General features: G+C 41.7%; 1 protein-coding gene across 15 annotated transcripts in view; it reads right to left on the bottom strand.

Annotated features, from left to right (window-relative positions):
- Window positions 1–18,098, bottom strand: part of nav3 (neuron navigator 3) — a 240,426-nt gene that overhangs the window by 28,453 nt on the left and 193,875 nt on the right. For 13 of the 15 annotated variants that reach the window (XM_061761831.1, XM_061761828.1, XM_061761829.1 and 10 more), the window contains 2 exons: window positions 12,349–12,753; window positions 10,973–11,092 (listed from right to left, as the gene is read on the bottom strand). In XM_061761831.1, coding sequence (XP_061617815.1) covers window positions 10,973–11,092; window positions 12,349–12,753 — 525 coding nt within the window. The remainder of the gene's footprint in view (window positions 1–10,972; window positions 11,093–12,348; window positions 12,754–18,098) is intronic. The other 2 variants (XM_061761830.1, XM_061761832.1) reach the window with 1 other exon arrangement.

Below are 18,098 nucleotides of genomic sequence, written 5' to 3'. Positions count from 1 at the left end.
GATGAACACAACAAGTCACGGTGAATGGCCCTCGGAGTCATTAAGGCGAAATTAAAGGCTTTCGCTCCACATCCTTGGCAACTGAATTGTGGAAGCTAATTTATGTTCAACAGCAAAGTGGGTTACTGCAGTGAAACAACAAATTATTTGAAAATACACTAAGGCGGCTATTATCACACAAATCTTTGGACCACCTAATTTACCATCACGATTCAATATAAAATCATTTAATTCACATTTAAAAAAATAAAAATAAAATAAAATAAATATATATATATATATATATATATATATATATATATATATATATATAAGCATTATTTTCTGCAAATATGACCTGAATGCTGTTTTTCTGTATTAAGGGTTCAATTGAAACTCATGGAAATGACCAAATATGGTTCTTTGCCCTATTCTCATTGCCTTCATGTTTATCATCGACATCTTGCAGCGTCATTGCTCTAATTAGTCTATATTAGAAAGTGAGAAAGTAAAAGACAAAAACAGATTTCATTTATTATTAACATTTATGCATTTATTAATTCGGAATTAACATATGTAGTTGTGTTAACACATTCACTGCCATTGACGGCTTTAGAAGTCAAATATCCATGTTCACTTGGAAGGCTGGCAGTGTGTGTGTTTTAAGAAACACACATACTGTCTTTTGAATTTGGGTTGTGTCACCAATAACAAATTCTGGAAGCCAGTTATGTGACCAATAACTGACTCTATAAACTCATCTGCGACTAATAATTGATTCTGGAAGCCAGTTCTCTGACCAATAACGGTTTGATTGTAATAACTTGTATGAAAATAGTGAGGAGAGAGCTACCTAGCAGCCTCTTTTGGACACAAACAGAAAACTATTTTATAAAGCATTTGCGTAAAAGGAAGCTTGACACTGCTGAGAAACAACAACATTCCTGCTCTTTGCCTCTTCCTGACAAAACAAGAAGGATCACACGAATAAATGGCAGCCATCCTCCCGAGAGCCCACCCAGTGGAGCAGCGAGCTGAATATTTCATAGTCCAACTCCCGGGATCAGCTAAGATGGTTCTGACAGAATGGCATAGCTTCACCGAGCGCCTTCCCCTTCAGACCTGCACGCTTTTCGGATGCCACGTCACCACGGGCGAACTCGATAACCTGCCGGCAAGGGCGGGAGTTCTGTGTCACTGTGTCATAAATTAACTATGAGCTAACAATATCCAGAGGAAACGCAGCAGAGGATATTAGCTTTGTATATGAAACGGTGTGCACAGAGTGTGTTAAATCCACGCGAAAACACTGGATTTTCCATAAGGAAACAAACACAGGCCTTATAGTAAAAATGTTCTCCTCTTCAGTGTGCAACAGGGTAAAGACTTCAAGTCGGAGGATGTCAACATGGTAAAGACTAAAATAAATGAAGTCTCCCCACGTCCATTTGTCAATTCAGTTCCAAAGCCTTGGTTTCCACACGGCACATACAGTCTTAGCAGCTCTGCACCCCGCGAATGCATCGCTGTGACTCCACTCAGCCATGCAAACTTTATCTCATGCAATATTCAGTGCGCTAAGTTCGGTCCTTACAGCCCGCAGCATGCCCGGGATGAGGAAAAACGCTACTAACAGCACAAACAAAGGCCAACGTCAGCGATCACACCTGATCATGAAGATAAATTAAAAATTTTTCTAGGAGGCGCTCGATAAACAATTGGGATAGCAAATTGAAAAGGTAGAGAGAACACAACATCTCTTCTAAGGATCTCTTATGTAATAGTCTTGCATGGATTGGAAAATGTGACAACCAAGGGGAGTCAAAAGTGTAATTGTAAAAATGCTTTTACTTGATTTCCAGCTTCAAAAGTCATTTTTTCCTCAATTCTGGAAACCTTCAGGGGGTGACATTTCAGTAAATGGACTGAAAATCAACGAAAATGTGTGGAAACAACTGGAGATAGTTTTTGATTAACAGTAAATTGGAGGCTGCTTGTTGGTATTAACAAATGAACATTTTCCATTTTCCACCATAAAAAAAGGGCCAAGTCTCTAAAACATCTCTCTAGCTGCATTATAACCTGTATCTTTTTTCTCTTCCAATAATTGCAATTTCCACTGTACATTGTACGTAGTGTATATCGTGATTGTAGTTATACAATAATACAGTGGCGCCTTGAGATACGAGTGTCCCGACTTCTATGTTTTTCGAGATACGAGCCATCGTTTTGTACGATAGTTTGCTTTGACTTGTGAGCAAAAATTTGAGCTGCGAACTCAACTCAATGCAATACAGATAAAGCGTAGGTTGGCAGACGGTGAATCATTTTTCAAAAAAGTGGCTTCAAGTTGTTTAATGCCACTCCTAGTTGAAGTTTGCTGTAAAACTAAACATAAAACAAAAAGAAATACACGTCTATTTAAAAAAAACGCACAACTTTCCGTTAATAAAGTCCATTTGACTAAAAAATAGCATCGATTTCGCTGCGTTATAGTCCTTTAAGCAAAGGATATTTAAACACAAAAAGGTGACGCAAGACAGGTAGAAAGATAATAACAATTCTCTAAAATAGAACAATATTCACAGGCATATAGTCTTTATCCTCTCCAAAGAATTACTAATATTACTGCGGCTTACTGAGTTATTTTGACTGGCTCCACGTATGGCCAGGGCGCGCACACAAGAAGGAGCAGCACATTGTCCACTGAATTAAGGCAAAACATGTCAAAACCTGTTAAATTTTTTTACATTCTATTTAATTATGTGATTACTATACTAAATGTTTTTTATCAAGTACAATATTATAAAGTGCTACTTTTTCTGGGACAGAGCTGGCATGGATTAATGACATTTCTGTCATTTCATTTATGATTGTGGTCATGGAATGAATTAACTCTCATGGGCCCACTGGACTCATTATCAAAGTCACAGCCTGTTCGTAAACATGACATAATTTTAGAACTAGAACCTCATTTTAACATAAATATATCTATCCTATCATTACACACTATATAAACTGAACATGCCATTTAACTACTGTTCATGCACTTCTGGCTGGGATGCAATCTAAATTTCTTTACCTTGTACATGTGACGTGGTATGAGAAAGTTGAATCGAAATCTAATATAATCTTTCGCCATTTTGTGGAAGAACACAAGCACATTCAGTAAGTCCACGCCTGCCGTGCTGTCTGTGTACGCTCGCTTCAATTATTCAAATGCATAGCACGTTAACGTAGATGATTAGGTTTTTGGAGCCTGACGTGAGCGAAGTGGACAGCTGTCTATAGTGGTAAAACTCTCCCGTTTCGACCTTCCGCACACGCAGGAGGAATTCAATTACCTGTACGACACGTGTTCTACACTGAATTCGGCACTAGGAACATTTTAGCAACAATTTGACACTGTGAGCCTTCCTGTCCTACCACGAGAATACTTGTAAAAGCTGCAGACGGGGAAATGGACTGCAAAGAGCCCCAACAGGATACAGACTGACAACAGGCATGACAGAGATCAAGTCCCAGCGAGCTGGAACGCAAAAGAGTAAAGCAGCAAAGCGGAGAAAAGCTGCATGAAGAAAAAAAGAATGAAAGGAAAATGAATGGGAGTGAACTGGCAGAGAGCTTCAGGTAATCAGCTACAGTGGGCTGGCTCTGGATCAGCAGAAAAATCACTTTTTGATCTAGTTCGGCCAAAATGTGTTAAAAGTTAAGACTCAGAGCTACGGATTAGAAAAATTGACTTTTCATTTTTGTGTCACGAATAAACTTTTAGATTTTACTGCCTACAAACAGATGATGTGGATGTTTGGTTCAAATACTGTGCATAAGTAATACACTAATTATAGCCACTGCAAGCTCAAGTCTGGACATGCACACACAAGCACACACATAAACAGTCCTCTTTAATATAAATGGAAAGCTCACATCCCCATTTGGCCGCACCATAATCCGATTTAATGCTGCTGAGCTTGTGCAATTACTCTTCAGAGAGGCCAAACACATCTTTCTCAAAGGATGCAAAAGGACTTCACACTTCTTTCTTCCACCTTTTTAACAGCTGCCGAAGCAGGGCAATGCTAGGCTCCACTTGCTCCCTGGCTTTGGCAAAAGTGGTACAAGGTAAACGCATCGACACAAACACATTAATGGGCTGTCTACAGTTTGCCAACAGAGGGTGGGTTCTACCTGTCCTGTCAACTCACCTCTAACGCTGATCCTGTTCCTGGTCCTGTCTCAAGAGAATCACGCCAGAGAAGGTTCCGAGCTGCGAATCGACCGGGAGTCCGGGGAGGGAATGGGAACAAGAGGAAGAAAACGACTACCTCACTGTTCCACTTTCACCCCCTGCAGCTCCTCCCCTCCCTCTTCCGCCGCCGCCATCCTTCCCCAACCCAGGATGGGCCCGCCAACCCCTCAGAGGCGCAATCGGACGTGCCGTCAGCTGCGCGTTGGCGAGGGTTAATTAAGGGAGGGTGACAATGCGGAATTGAGCCAAACTGAGGCGGATGAGAGCGACCCGCCGACTGCGCGTCGTCTTTGCCAAACGCCTCTGACTGGAAGTGATCTGATGCATAATGAGTGAGGCTGTACTGATTCATCTTGGGACATTATTCACGAGTCCCCTTTTTGGAGCACTAAGCAAGTTAATGGTACCAGTACAGCTGAGAAAAATTATCTTGAGCATCTTATTTCCGAAACAATGATCTTTAATTACATTCTTAAAACAGTAGGGACTTTGATATAGGAAGCGGAGAGGCAAATGCGCTAGGCAAAATGACATCAATCGAACCAATTTTTCACTGTCGAATCAAATTCCCCTGCGCACGACTCAATCAACTCAAGGAACAGGGTGACCTTGTCTCGGCGCTACTTTTTTCAGGGCCGCTAAAAGCTTTCTACCGCAATGCAGACATCAAGAAAATACTGAGCCGTCCAATGGCAATGAAGCATGGAAAGCCACTGATATCACAACTATCTGCCTGAAAATACATGTACAATATCCATCCAGCTCCAATACAATAGACCTTTTCATGTTACTTTTTAGGGTACTTCCGGGTGGCAGAATGCAAGTGACTATTACTGATCTAAAGTGAAACGATGACAAAAACTTGCTCTGCCAAATGTTGCCCGAAAAGTTTAGTTTTTTTCCTTTGTTTTTCTTTAAAAAAAATCTGAATCAATCCAGCAGAGAATAAATCGAGTGGATGTCATAAATTGTTGCACAGAGCAGATCGCAAGACTGCCTAACTCAATGAATTAGCCGGGCCCTCAGTGATCATGTTGACTATGCCTTTATTTCCACCTTGTCAATTTTTGAATCAACTTACCCATTGAAAGGCATTCGCAGTCTCCTTTCCAAGCACTTTACCTCACAGTTTTTCGACTGACACTGACTGAGAAGAAGGCTCAAGTTCTCATTCAAGCCATTTATCATGTTCTCTCAACTGCTCTGCCTTAGTCAAATGACAGAGAAGAGTTTGTTTACTAATGGTGTAAGTGGTGGAGTTTTTACAACCCGAAAGTATTTGATATCATAGTGAAAAGGTTCGATTCGGTTTGCAGAATACAATGCTGCTGGATTTGGCAGTGAGGATGAAGGGACGACTCTGGGGCTAGCAAAGGTCTAAGGGTCGCACAGCCTTCTGTCTACTCTTTCTGTGGCAGACCACTTGGCACAGTGCTTCCTCTCCCCATACAAAACAAACTCCATATTTCTGGGATTAGAGCACCACTACTTGATGAATAGCAGCACCACCCTGGTGGCCAGGTTGAAGTCTGACCACCGGGGATCTTGGCACGTGCCTTTAATCACCAATGAGCAGCGAGCTGCAGAAGACCATCTCCGCAGGCAATGTACTTAATGAAATTGGAAGTATGAAAGTGGGATTAAAATAAATTGTTGCGACCCTTTCAAGAGTGGTCCATGCACAGTTGGAGATAACGTATGATTACCTGGCATGTACCCGATCTGGATATTGTGGAAATGCATCACAAGTGCACTGAGATTTGAAATAAACGGTCAGGGAGCATGATTTGAAGAAATGCTAATTATGACAGCAAACTAAATTCTACTTTATGATCTCAAGAAAGATTATATAGAACTGCTAATTTTCAAATTTGTATTTCTTGCTCACATCATGATGAATATCAGAAATGAGCCCAGTGGCGTGCAACGATATATTTTATGCCCCGCGAAAACCAATCATGAAGGGGGAGAGGGTATCAGAATGTTTTTCCGATAGGGGGCAGGAGATCAATAAACACCATAACCCGTTTGAATGCTCCCCCGCCCACCCATCATGGTAGAAAAATGTTTAAATCCAGAAAGAGAGAAACTGTAATATGAGTTTATTACTATTATCTAGACATATTTTCCAGTTGTTTTTCTTTACTGTATGATTTATATTTATTATGAATGATAAAACTAGAGGTTTGTGGGTCAATGCTGATTTAAGTGAGGAAACACTAAACCACCATCAAAATGTTATGACTATTGTACAACAGTCATCATTCAATGAGATTAGCTTTTCATACTCCACAGCAGTAAAGTGAATTTTTGAGGAGTGGATCACTGTCGATTCTTATGTTGCGAGAGTAATTAAGATCCTTGATAATGAATGGAATCTTCAATTGAATGAATTGAAGCAGCTGCAGCGGGGAGAGCTTTCATCCATTTATACTAAAATCTGTCTTAGAACTGTATCGTAGACCAATCTGTAATGAAATGTATACCTATATTACTATCAAAATAAGCGTGGGAACTTGGAAAAAATATCTTCAGTCAGAGTAGTTAAATCTCGAGGTCTCCAGTACATCTTCGCAATGGCAAACTTAACAGCACCCCCCTCATCAAGTCGAATAACGACATGCCCACTGCGTTATAAAGAGGTAAAAATGTCTCCAGTACATGCCTGATTCACTTCAGTCAGGCTAAGGATGTTTTAATACCATCTTATGTCACTTTTACTTGACTCATCACCACATTTTCCCATAAATCACACACAGTCAGAGCTGAGACTGCTGAATTTGTAATACTACATACTGCTACCATGAGATACAGTAGGTCGGGAGTCAGAATTGGCTTTTGGCTTAATACCAAATAGATTTCGACATTGCATTTAAAGCAGATGGACGGTCATTCAGTCAATCGGGGTAAACACATCAAACATCACTGGCCATTCAGCTGTTAAGATGGCATGTGTGGATATCCAGCTTCCCCTATCGGAAATGATGAGTGCCAGTAAATGACAAGTGGAGGGAATCTCAAGCCTTTCTGAATAAATAAATGCTTCATTAGCATGCGTTGATACGGGAAACTGTTTCATCAGAGAGTACACGCACCTGTTCAAGTGAGGAGCCCCATTTGCATGAACACAAGGCACAGCTGGGGACTCCATCCCAGATCGCAACTTCCTCCAATTACCGTCACCATTTGAAAAGTTTAGACTTTGTTGGGAAAAAAAGAAAAACAGACTTCAGAACTTCAAAAAACACAGGAAGCTGCTGTTTCAGGTGCAACATGAGAAAGAGATTTCCCACCCTAAGCGGCGCTCGGGGCGGTGCTGAACTACACGTGAACTTATACGACGCCGCCGATGGTGAGGGAAAGAAGCTCGTCACCCAAATCTCCTCGCTTGCTTACGGCTCACCTCGACTGTCAGAGCTCTGCGCAGTGACAGTCGTGATCCTTCTTAACAACACGTGCACACAGCCATGCTTAATAATAAAAAAAAAAAACATCCACAAATACGCTCTATTTATCTCTGCTGAGTACAAGGAGCCAGAGTCATAACCAAAAATGCTCTCGAGTGCACTCTACGGCATCAGGACAAAAGTCTTTGGACACCATTAACAACTCCAAGTGTCTTCTAAGTACAACATTCTGTTCATGACCCTACTGTATATAAATATCCATTCACATCACACTGGGCAAAACATCTGATATGACTCACATGAAGGTGGGGGAAAAAAAAGAAGCAGATTTAAGCCACTCGAACATAAGGAGCAAGGCAGCAAGCAGTGTTTTCGCCACAGATGGACTCAGTCACCTGCTTGGCCGACAGTCCTGATTGAAGGATAAAGAAAAAAGTGTGAAGTATAATGAGCCTCATGGGAGCGAAGTTTATGCACACTGTATTGCTGCCAGACTTTGTGTGTGTGCGTGCCTTGGTTCATATGTATGCGTGTTTGCCCGATTCTTGATCATAATGGAGAGAAAAAAAGTGTAACGAACAACAACAAAGGGGAAGCAGCTTTGAAAACACTTCAATGCGCAGCAATTCTTCCACTTTTCGCGATTAAACAGGAATTACACCATTGTGCGAGAGAAACAAATATTTAGGGGCACGCTGCATTTAATATCATGCTATCACTCAAACACAGCTTGCACATGAAAAGCGTTGCCTTAAGTAATTGTTTTGTTTTTTTCCTGCAAAGGAAAGCGACGCTCTCTTTTTGAATCAAAACTGAGCAAATATTTGTGCTGTAGAAAACTAAATACTGAAGTGAATTTTGGAGGATTCAAAATATATTTTTGGGAGTTATTGGTAAAATATTGATTTCCGTATAATTTGTTCAGGAAAAGCATACTAGAACAATTCAAGGCTAGTTTTGGTTAGTCAGAGGGAAATTGTGGCAAAATGTACCATTTTCAGCTTTTTAATATAATCACTCAATAGCAGTTGCATGGGATAATGTTTTTAGGCATATGTGACATTGCACTACAATTTACAGTAAACTATCAAGCAGCATTTTAAAAGTTTGACCTGGATTGGTATTGCATGCCTTAAGAAGAGGGGTACTAAAATGATTGATTGATTTTGGGCAGCTTGCCAAAGCCTATTTTCATGAAATGTTTGTACCAAAGAGGATTAGGAGCAAAATAATTGCACTTTAGCTTGAACTTAAATCATTCTTTGCTCTTTTCCCCTGCAAAGAAGTAAGGCAGGGTTCTCTTCTGGAAGCAAAACTGACCAAATATTTGCGCAATAGAAAAGCTCAATTCTATTTTGACACCTTTGGATAATTCAACATGCCCTGGGTTAAATTGATCCGGAACATTATTGTTGGTCCTGAGAAATGAGTAAAACAGGAGGGTGAAACCATATACAATAAAAAGCATGTTTAGTTTTATTAGTAAGGCTTGCATTGGAAAGGGTACTAAAACGATTGATGGTACTTATCTTTTGGTACCCCTATCAGTACCAAAACGGTGGAGCTAGACGTACTGCTCTCCATTAATTGGTTGACAAATTAACATTTTCCTCGAGAATAAATGACACAAAATGCAGACTATCCTAACTTTTGCCTGTTTACTGTGCAGTGTTTACCATTTAAGCCTGAGTTGAAGTGCTGAGTCTACCTTCTTATATGTTCAGAATGTTTGTGTATGTTATGTGTGACTTTGGAGGAAAAAGTTCCCTCAAAGTCACTGAGCACACCGTTATTTCCGCTAAAAACCCAATCAAGGACGGTATATCCTCTCCTCGGTGTGAAACCCGGCGAATGATTGCTTGGGAAATGAATTCCCCGCTGAGCGTTGCCATCCGCCAGTGGGAAGTGTCAGCTCAAGCTTCTGACAGTCACGTCATGGAGTGTGCGTTGAAGGAAAAGTGTGGTTTTCAAGTCGTTTTCACCGGTGTGTACGGGCCAAAGGGAGGAAAAAAGACAGGGGATTGAAATTCCCATCTGGCTTTTTTCTCGCTCAAATGCGTCTGAAGGGAAAGCAGACATCAATATTTCTCCATCACGTTCAAGGGCCTTGTGGAAGATGTGCTATTTTTTGTGTTTACGTTTCGCTCAGGAGAGGAGGCAAAACTCCGGAGATAACGCACAAGCGCGGTCACAGGGAGACGGAGGAGACGGTTCGCGGGGTTCATATTTATTCTCGGCCCATCTGTCTCCTCGCTTGAGTGTCAAGTGTGACGGGCCGATGAGTCTGCGACTGACGGGGCGGGTTAATCGGCTATTCTCAACCTGCCGCCAGGTCTCGCGTGTTTTGACGCTTGGCCGCTCGCAGATATGACGGACGGACCGACTGACTGATGTGACTGGCTGTTATGTTGTGTTGGCGGGATGATGCAAGGGGGAACGCGTAGCCCGGCGGCAGCAGAGGGATCGGCTGAGCTGTGAAACAATTGGATTAGCGAGCGAACACCAACACAGAAGCCGTGGCGAGGCTGCAAGCTGTATATTTCACACTGCTTACATTTGGATGACATAACATGTCAGCTATGGAATCCTTAAATTCAAGGCAGCCGCTATCAAACAAATCATTATACAGTGAGCGCCCGCATATTGACGGGTATTCGTGAATTTGCTAATTTGTGGATTGCGAGGCAACTGTGTTGACCTGGGGGGAGGAGCTTCTTTTAGCCAGGCCCCAGCCCAGTCGTCTTGTAGCATCTATAGGCAATTACAAACTTACCGTACAATCAATACTATCAACTATCAACACAATGTACAAACTCGCTGATGTTTTTCTATTCTCGGCAGGGCTCGGTTGCTATTCGTTGTACTTATAGTTCCAGCCATGTATTTTGTAGAGTGCAAATATTTGAGATTGAAGCCTTATTGGTAGTAAAGATGCCCGTTGACAGATTCCTCACACCACTTCTTCTCGTGTGTCATTGCATCAAGTACAGTCTGCTGGATTTGTCCTTGACAACAGCGAAAAGTGAACACAACAAGCAGAGCTGCGCACGCAAATGCTTTGCAGTTTTCAGTGTGCTTGCATTAAAACTGAAAAGTTTACGAGAACACTCGGTTAACTGAAGCTTCTGGTTCCTAATGGCACAAAACTCCGATGAGACAAGTGGGACTCGCCCATTTGGGGACTTAAAGCGAGTTCTTTTTCACGGGAACACACTCTTCAGAGTTGAAGAAGCAAACAGAGCTGTCAGTTACCAAGAAAGACCCATACGAAAGCTCAACATAGAGGGTAGTTGATGGAAAACAAGCAGCCACTGTGATTGACAGATTCCATCCTTACCTGTCCACGTCCCCTTGGATCTCTTTGCTTCCCCTGTGCGAGATTTCTCGAGAAGAAGACGCGTCGCCCGCACGGCCCGTGTTCCGCGCGTACAAATGCAGACCTCCATCTGTTAGATATCTGCGAGAGTGTAGTGTAACGAAGCAGATGAGAACGAGAGCGTGAACACAGCCAAGATGAATGCTTGTTAATCAGTCTTTACAGTGCTAGTGCATTATTTCTAAATTCAATGTCTACGTATGTTTACAATTAGCATCTGTGGTTGGGATTTGAGCGCAGATAGCAATCAGACGCGGCTGATAGGACACGGGAATGATTAGCCGACGGGCTAATTGAGCTAATTAAATGGCAAATCACCTTTTCATCCTAACGCGCTCAAACAATTTGTCTCGAATCCCACGGATGTTTGACTCCATCAATCAAATGATATCAATCATTCATCAATTTCATGCCAATTCCCGGCCCACCAAACCTCTCTGAAGATACTAATGTGTCTGAGAAATCGAGGCTTGGTGTAATCGTGTACGTAGTTTGTGCAAGGACAGAAAGTACAGTTACACACACACACAAAAAAGTACTAGCACATTTGATTTCTACCAACATTTGCAAATAAATCCCCAGAAGCAAATCGTTTGCTCCACAAAATAGATAAAATGTTTAGCAATGCGTATAAATAAACTGTATTTAAATTATTAATTAAATTAAAGTGATACATTTTATTCAATGGTTGGCAAAGTATGGCTATAAATGCCCACTGAGCGTTTATTATCAAGAGTTCTATGATATTTGTAGCAATAATTTAGCCAGACTTTCTCCCGACAATTGCTTGACAATTCAAAATCATTGATGTCGTGCAGAATGCTCGCATTTTAAAAATAGTTATTTAAACTTAAAAAAACAAAATGTGTTTTGTATTTTTAAACATTAAACAAGCTCTCATGCAAGCTATTTTTAATATACATGTAATTGGTTAATTTTAATAAAATATTAAAAATATATAAATTAAAAATGAGAATGAATTAGAATTTATTATTAAAAGAAACAATTTTACATACACATTCACATTTAATATTTTTTTTTTTTACCGCATCTCCAAATGTTTAAGTTTGCCTACTGTTTTACAGTAAAATACTGAGTGATGCGTTCAAGCATAAATAGCACATTCATAAATAGAAAATTGTACTGATTTCTACCACCATATTTTGGTGTTGTGCAAAGATTTTCAAGCAACCTAATTGTTTGCGCCACAACTATCAATACAATGTTTAAGCATGCATTTAAACTAACTAAATAGACAAACAATACAGTTATTTATCATACATTCATCAAGAGTGAAAGTTATCATGTGCTAATATGGTTAGCACTACTCATCCTACCCGCTGGTGATTTCATCCATCCGTTCGTTCTTCCCCAGGACGTCCCCTTCACTCATGTACCCCGCCACCTCCATCTGCTTCCCTCCTTCCAGCCCTCCTCCTCCCCTCTCACCCCGCTCCGCCCCCCGCGCCTCTGCCGATCGCCTTAGGGGGGCGCTGTACACAAACCTGGAGGGGTCAGAGTGGCCGCCGTAGCGGCCCGTCGCGGTGGCGCCCCCGCCCCCCGCGCCCGCCCTGGGGGAGGGGTACCCGCCGGGCATGGAGGGGGCTTCGCCCGCCTGGAGACGCGGCGTTTGCGTTTGGCCCAGGCGCCAGGCCATGGGGGAGGAGCGGGTGGCGAGGGCGGGGAGACTCCGTCCGTTGACTTCTGTGGTCACAGTTGCGTCGAAGGTTGTCTCCAGCGTGCTGCAAAGGCAGAAAGGGAACAGCAGACGGAAATGTATTTTCACTTCCCAAAAATGACTTCTTTGAGTGCCTTGCTAGGACGTTTCGTGATCATTTTCAAAGTGTTTTGGGTACGACAAGAAAGAAGCCTGGTGGAAGGCAGTCACGGAGTCAATCGGGCTGACCATCGCCAGAGCCGCGCCCGTTTGGATGTTCCAAAAGCAGTGACTTATCCACATGTTGAAAACCTTTGACCCGAGGTATGTGCTCCAAAGCTGAAAATACTTTGCCATGGCTGCCTTGCCTCACCTGTACAACTCTACATGAGAAAAGTCACTCATCAAGCCATGCAGTTTGACGGTTCATTTTATGATGTTGAAAAGTTTATTCTGGATTATGTTTTGACACAAGGAATTTCTTCATATTATCTGGAAAGAAAAATCCCACTTATTTCTAATATTTCTGTGGAAGTTGATGCTGGATGAAAACTGTTTCAAAGATAGTTCCGTATCTGGACAAACAAATCAAACCCCAGAATGGAAAAAAAAAGAAAAAACTGTTTTGAATAATGTTATTGTCATTTGCTTTTTCTAAAAACGAAGAGTAAACAAATCGAATGAAATCAGATTTGTTAAAACAAGATTTTATGTTTAGGTCATGTCGCCCAGCCTTATGCCTCACATGGACTCAAATTCCACTTTAAAGATGATGAAGCTGTTATATCAGGTGCACTCCTGCGTGAAGGTCACAATTCAAAGGTGAAAAGATGTTCCCCGGCTTTAAGGCCCATGCTGTTTTAGTTTGACTTCGCCTCCTGTGTGTGTGTGTTTGTGTGACCTTCTGAAAGTGCTGCTTCTTCCGGCACGCTCACTCGAAAAGTGGAGGACGAGAAGAAAGCAAAGTCTCCAATGAGACAATTGTCACAGCTGCAGAACCTCGGCAAAACTTTGCCAATGACGCACGAAATCTAATCTAAATGTGACGCTCGTCAAGCAAATAAACAACACTAACGGTGTCTAATAACTTGATCATACAGCACAGTGGTATAGCCTCACAGTGACGTGGTTAAAATCTTGGCCACTACATCGAAAGGAAACGTTGAAAAGCAAACATTTTCTCCGGTTATTCTGGCTTCCTCCCACATTCTAAAAACATCCATGTGACTGAAGACTCAAATTTCCCATTGGTCTGAATGTGAGTGCGAATGCCATTGTGCCGTGTCGACCAATTCGTTACGTATCCCGCCTCTCGCCCAAAGTCAGTTGGGATAAGCTCCAGCTCATCCGCAACCGTAATGAGCTAGCGATATCGAAAATGAATGGACGAAACATAAAACAATGATGTAATTACTGTAAAATTGGACGATCTTCCAGTGATAATTACACAAAGCCACCATCATGATTAATGTGCTATTGCCACAGACTCAATAATGTACTGATCCTCCATTATGCTTGCAGGCAGCAGGGACACAGAAAAATATGGTCACAGCTTAGCAACCAAAATGAACCAAATGTAATTAGTTGTAGATTCAATGTAGCCATGCACACACATACTGTACAGTGAACCCTTGACAAGGACACAAAAGTGTGCAGTGGAACCACACTGGAGCTCTCTGCTGGGAAAAAAGGGCACTGCATTCTCACTCTGATGGGCAACAGTGGGAAAGGGAGTAAATCAGATGTTTCCGTCAACAAATACTGTACATAGTAATATATTTTTTGTACAGTAATACGTCAAGTGAATCTGAATTTCAGTGGCGACTCCCAAAACATTGGGTACAGCTCACAATTTGATACGATCCAATTGAAGACTAATAAAAATTGGTGTGCGTTTGGGTGCCTTTGATAAGCGAGCCCCCCCTATGATGCAGAGTAGCGACATGAGAAGGGCAGTGATGCCACCCATATTCACTTCATATCTCGATCAACAGCTGCTGATGTCAACACACATACACGCGCACACACAACGCCCTGTTACAGTGCCATAAAAAAAATGTGACGCCGCGTCACAATGAAAATGCAATTTGCCACGCCAAGAAATCGACATCTTTTCAACATTTGTATGCGACGTAGCTTGCGAAATCAGCTTATCATTATCTCGAGGCAGCAGAGAAAGAGGGAAAAAAAGAGAAAGACGGACAAATGGAGCGAAATGGTGTGTGTGTGTGTGTGTGTGTGTGTGTGTGTGTAGATGCAGAGGATAAGGCTGGAAAGTAGAGGAAAGACGCCAAGATGGTTTAAACATCCAACCTACCACATGCAAGCTTATTAAAACAGAAAAACGATCTAATAAAAGGCAAAAATCTAGGATTTTAAATGGAAATATGATATAGTGATGCTCTTGACAAATACAAGAATGAGATGATGGAAAATGCAATAGAGAAAATGCTTCTCCACGAATGTAATGCACATTTATATTCACGATGATATCGAATTAAATCGATTTGAATTGTAATAATAAATGTTTAATACCATTTTTTAAAGAAAATCAATGCAGCTTTTCCCTGAGTATCAGCTTTTAAAACTTCATTTTAAGAGGTGAGAGCATACGCACATTAAACTCGTATCATGGTGTGCTGAAATGTGTCTTTTTGTATTCATAAAAGAATGCTCATGTTCTTGATATACACTTTTATGGCATTGTCAATGGCTTTTGAAAGATACGGAGCGGTCACCAGTCAATTGCAGGGGCAATGCAAAAAATGTCATTATTTGAGACAAATAATGTGACTCTCTTATCTCCCAGTCGGGACAACATAGAATTTAAAGGTCCACCTTTGCTTTGAATATTTCTCTAGACGAATGTTCATATTTGGTCTGTCTGTGAAGCGTCAACTTCAAGATTGTGATAATAATAATTGTGTTTAGCCGTTGTTGGTCACTCTGTGCTCCAAGTGTAAACAACCCTAACAAAGCAGGCCACGTGACGCTATCATGTTCGAAGTGTCATCAGATTGCCGTGGAATCCCCAGATAGAGAAGAGATGAGAATACAAGGCGAGATTTGCCCTTGAAGATCGGGACACTTCTTCAAACAGCGACTTTTCTTTTTCCCTTATGTCAATCAATATGAACGCATCTTTCTCGAGGCTAGCAAATACAATTAATTTTGTATTTGGATCGATGACGAGTGTCTGAGGAGAGCAAAACACGTCTGTTGTTGATGAGACTGCAGTTGGTACACAAAATAACCAGCCTTTCAATTGAGGGCAATCTACAAACGCATTGTGAATGGAAATGAAGCGTGGCAAACGGTTGGGTCGCATTATGCATTATGCATTATGCATTATGAAGGTGGCCACCGCATTACCTGTGCACCAACTGCCTAATGAGCGCTAATACAGGAGCTGAAGCTCAGATTTACTTATATTTACATAATAATAATAATAGCCTTGTTTGTGGTGATGTTAGTAATAAAATCCCCATAAAATGAAGCATCCAGTATGCCATCAAAAGGCCGTGAGGACATAACAGGCACAGAGGGAGACTCCCAAAGTGGGGACACAGAGTGATGAGCAAGTCTGTCATGTCAATGCAAGCGTGACGCTGATTAATTACTTTGCGGTGATTATGGCCATTTCTTATCCAGGAGGGAGATTAGGTTGGTTCTGGCCAGGCTTTTGTCATGGACTCAATTGGCAGACAGCGCCAGAAGCGCTTATCACATTCCTAATATTAAAACATGCGTTACATTTTTTTTTCCCATTAAATGGGCCTATTCGCACGCTCTTATTTTACTGGAGCGGCTGTCATTTTAGGCAGGACGAAGGTCTATCGTTAGGGTATTGCTGTCCATGTAAATGTAGCCTCTACACGGGATATGTGATTTAACACTGAGTCACATGGACGGCAACGCCAGGCCACGAAAAACCTGTTTCTGTGTGGTAAAAACAAAGTATTGATTATGGCTGGCTGGGAAGCCTCCAAGGGGAGAAATAAGAAATAGAAAACAAACACACCCTTGCACACACACATACACAGAAAGCCATCTGTCATGGCTGTCGGCATCGTCTTCCTTGGTAAATGGGCCAAAACAACCCAAATAATAGACTGAGAGAGAGAGAAGTGTGCGGACGATAGCTATCGTCATGATGTCTGAGCTGCAGCCTCGAGTCTGCTACAACGGTCAATGTGGCGTGCAGATGAAGGGATGTTTCGCAGGTGAAGGGAGCGACCTCATTAAAGGCAGGAAATATGAAGAGCAAGGCAGGGATAGTAATAGAGGGCGCATCATTAATAATTTGAGGCGTGTCTTCCTGTGGGTTCAGTGTGAGGCAGATAGGGAAGATATTGAACGAAGTCAAGGACATAAGACAAATGTATTGAGACACTTGGCCATTACACAATGGTAAAATGGAGGAAACGGAGCTTTGTTCTATAGTTCATTCATAGGGTTTTGGTCAGGGTTTTTATGTTTTTCACATCAGACTCCTGTTATCATGCTATTAATGACTTTGCTGTGTACAAGGGTGTAGTCATTCATAAAGAATTACTTCAACAAAACTAACTCTGTCAGTAGTGGTTAGGATGTCTGCCTTGAAGTTGAGAGGTTGTGCGTTCGATTCTCAGCTTCATCCCGCACACCGAAAACAAAATTGTTAGGTTAATTAAAGACTTTTTTCGTGAATGTGAATGTGAATAGTTATCTATATGTGCAGTGGCAATTTCTGGTATGTTCAAAATGTGCGGCCAGACAGGGCAGCATATTTAAGCTAGGAACGCCACTGTATGTGCCCCGCAACTGGCGACCAATAATAACGACAAGCACTATAGAAAATGGACGGCTGGATGGATAGATGGAAACAAACAGATCTGCCGTACAAAGCCGTGCTCAGAGTGGACATTTATCTCCATTTTTCAGCGGTAGTGTCACGATATACTGTTTGTCGACCGCCTTCAAAATGAGCGTTGGCGTAGGATCATTCCGCGGAAGCCGAGCACGTCTCAGCTTCACCACGCATCACTTCAGTGGGAATATACAAAACTGGGAGCTACACTTCCAAAACTGCAGCTTGACAGTAGATGTATTTTACTGCTTTTTTACATCATGGCCAGGGGACTACAGATGAAAACTAGCCTTCTGGCTAATTCTGGCTTTTTTAACCATGTGTACTTCATGTGTTTTATGAAATTGCATTGTCCCCTTTCAAAAATAAACTGATAAACTAAACTGACATTTAAACCTACCATTCAAATCTTTCAAACTGACATCAAGGATATATTTGTGCGCTTATACATTAAGAGGATTGGTACAAGATGTGTACTTAAATAGGCGCTGTGTCGTGAATTCCTACCCACTGAAAATGTATAAGCACAATAAAATCTGGTATTGGATCTCATTAAATCGTGCTGTCGTTGCAGTGACAGA

Source organism: Phyllopteryx taeniolatus, chromosome 22 (assembly GCF_024500385.1).
Source record: "Phyllopteryx taeniolatus isolate TA_2022b chromosome 22, UOR_Ptae_1.2, whole genome shotgun sequence".
Classification (NCBI taxonomy): Eukaryota; Metazoa; Chordata; class Actinopteri; order Syngnathiformes; family Syngnathidae; genus Phyllopteryx; species Phyllopteryx taeniolatus.
The sequence above is the reverse complement of the archived record's forward strand: the minus strand, read 5'-3'. Positions and strand labels throughout refer to the sequence as shown.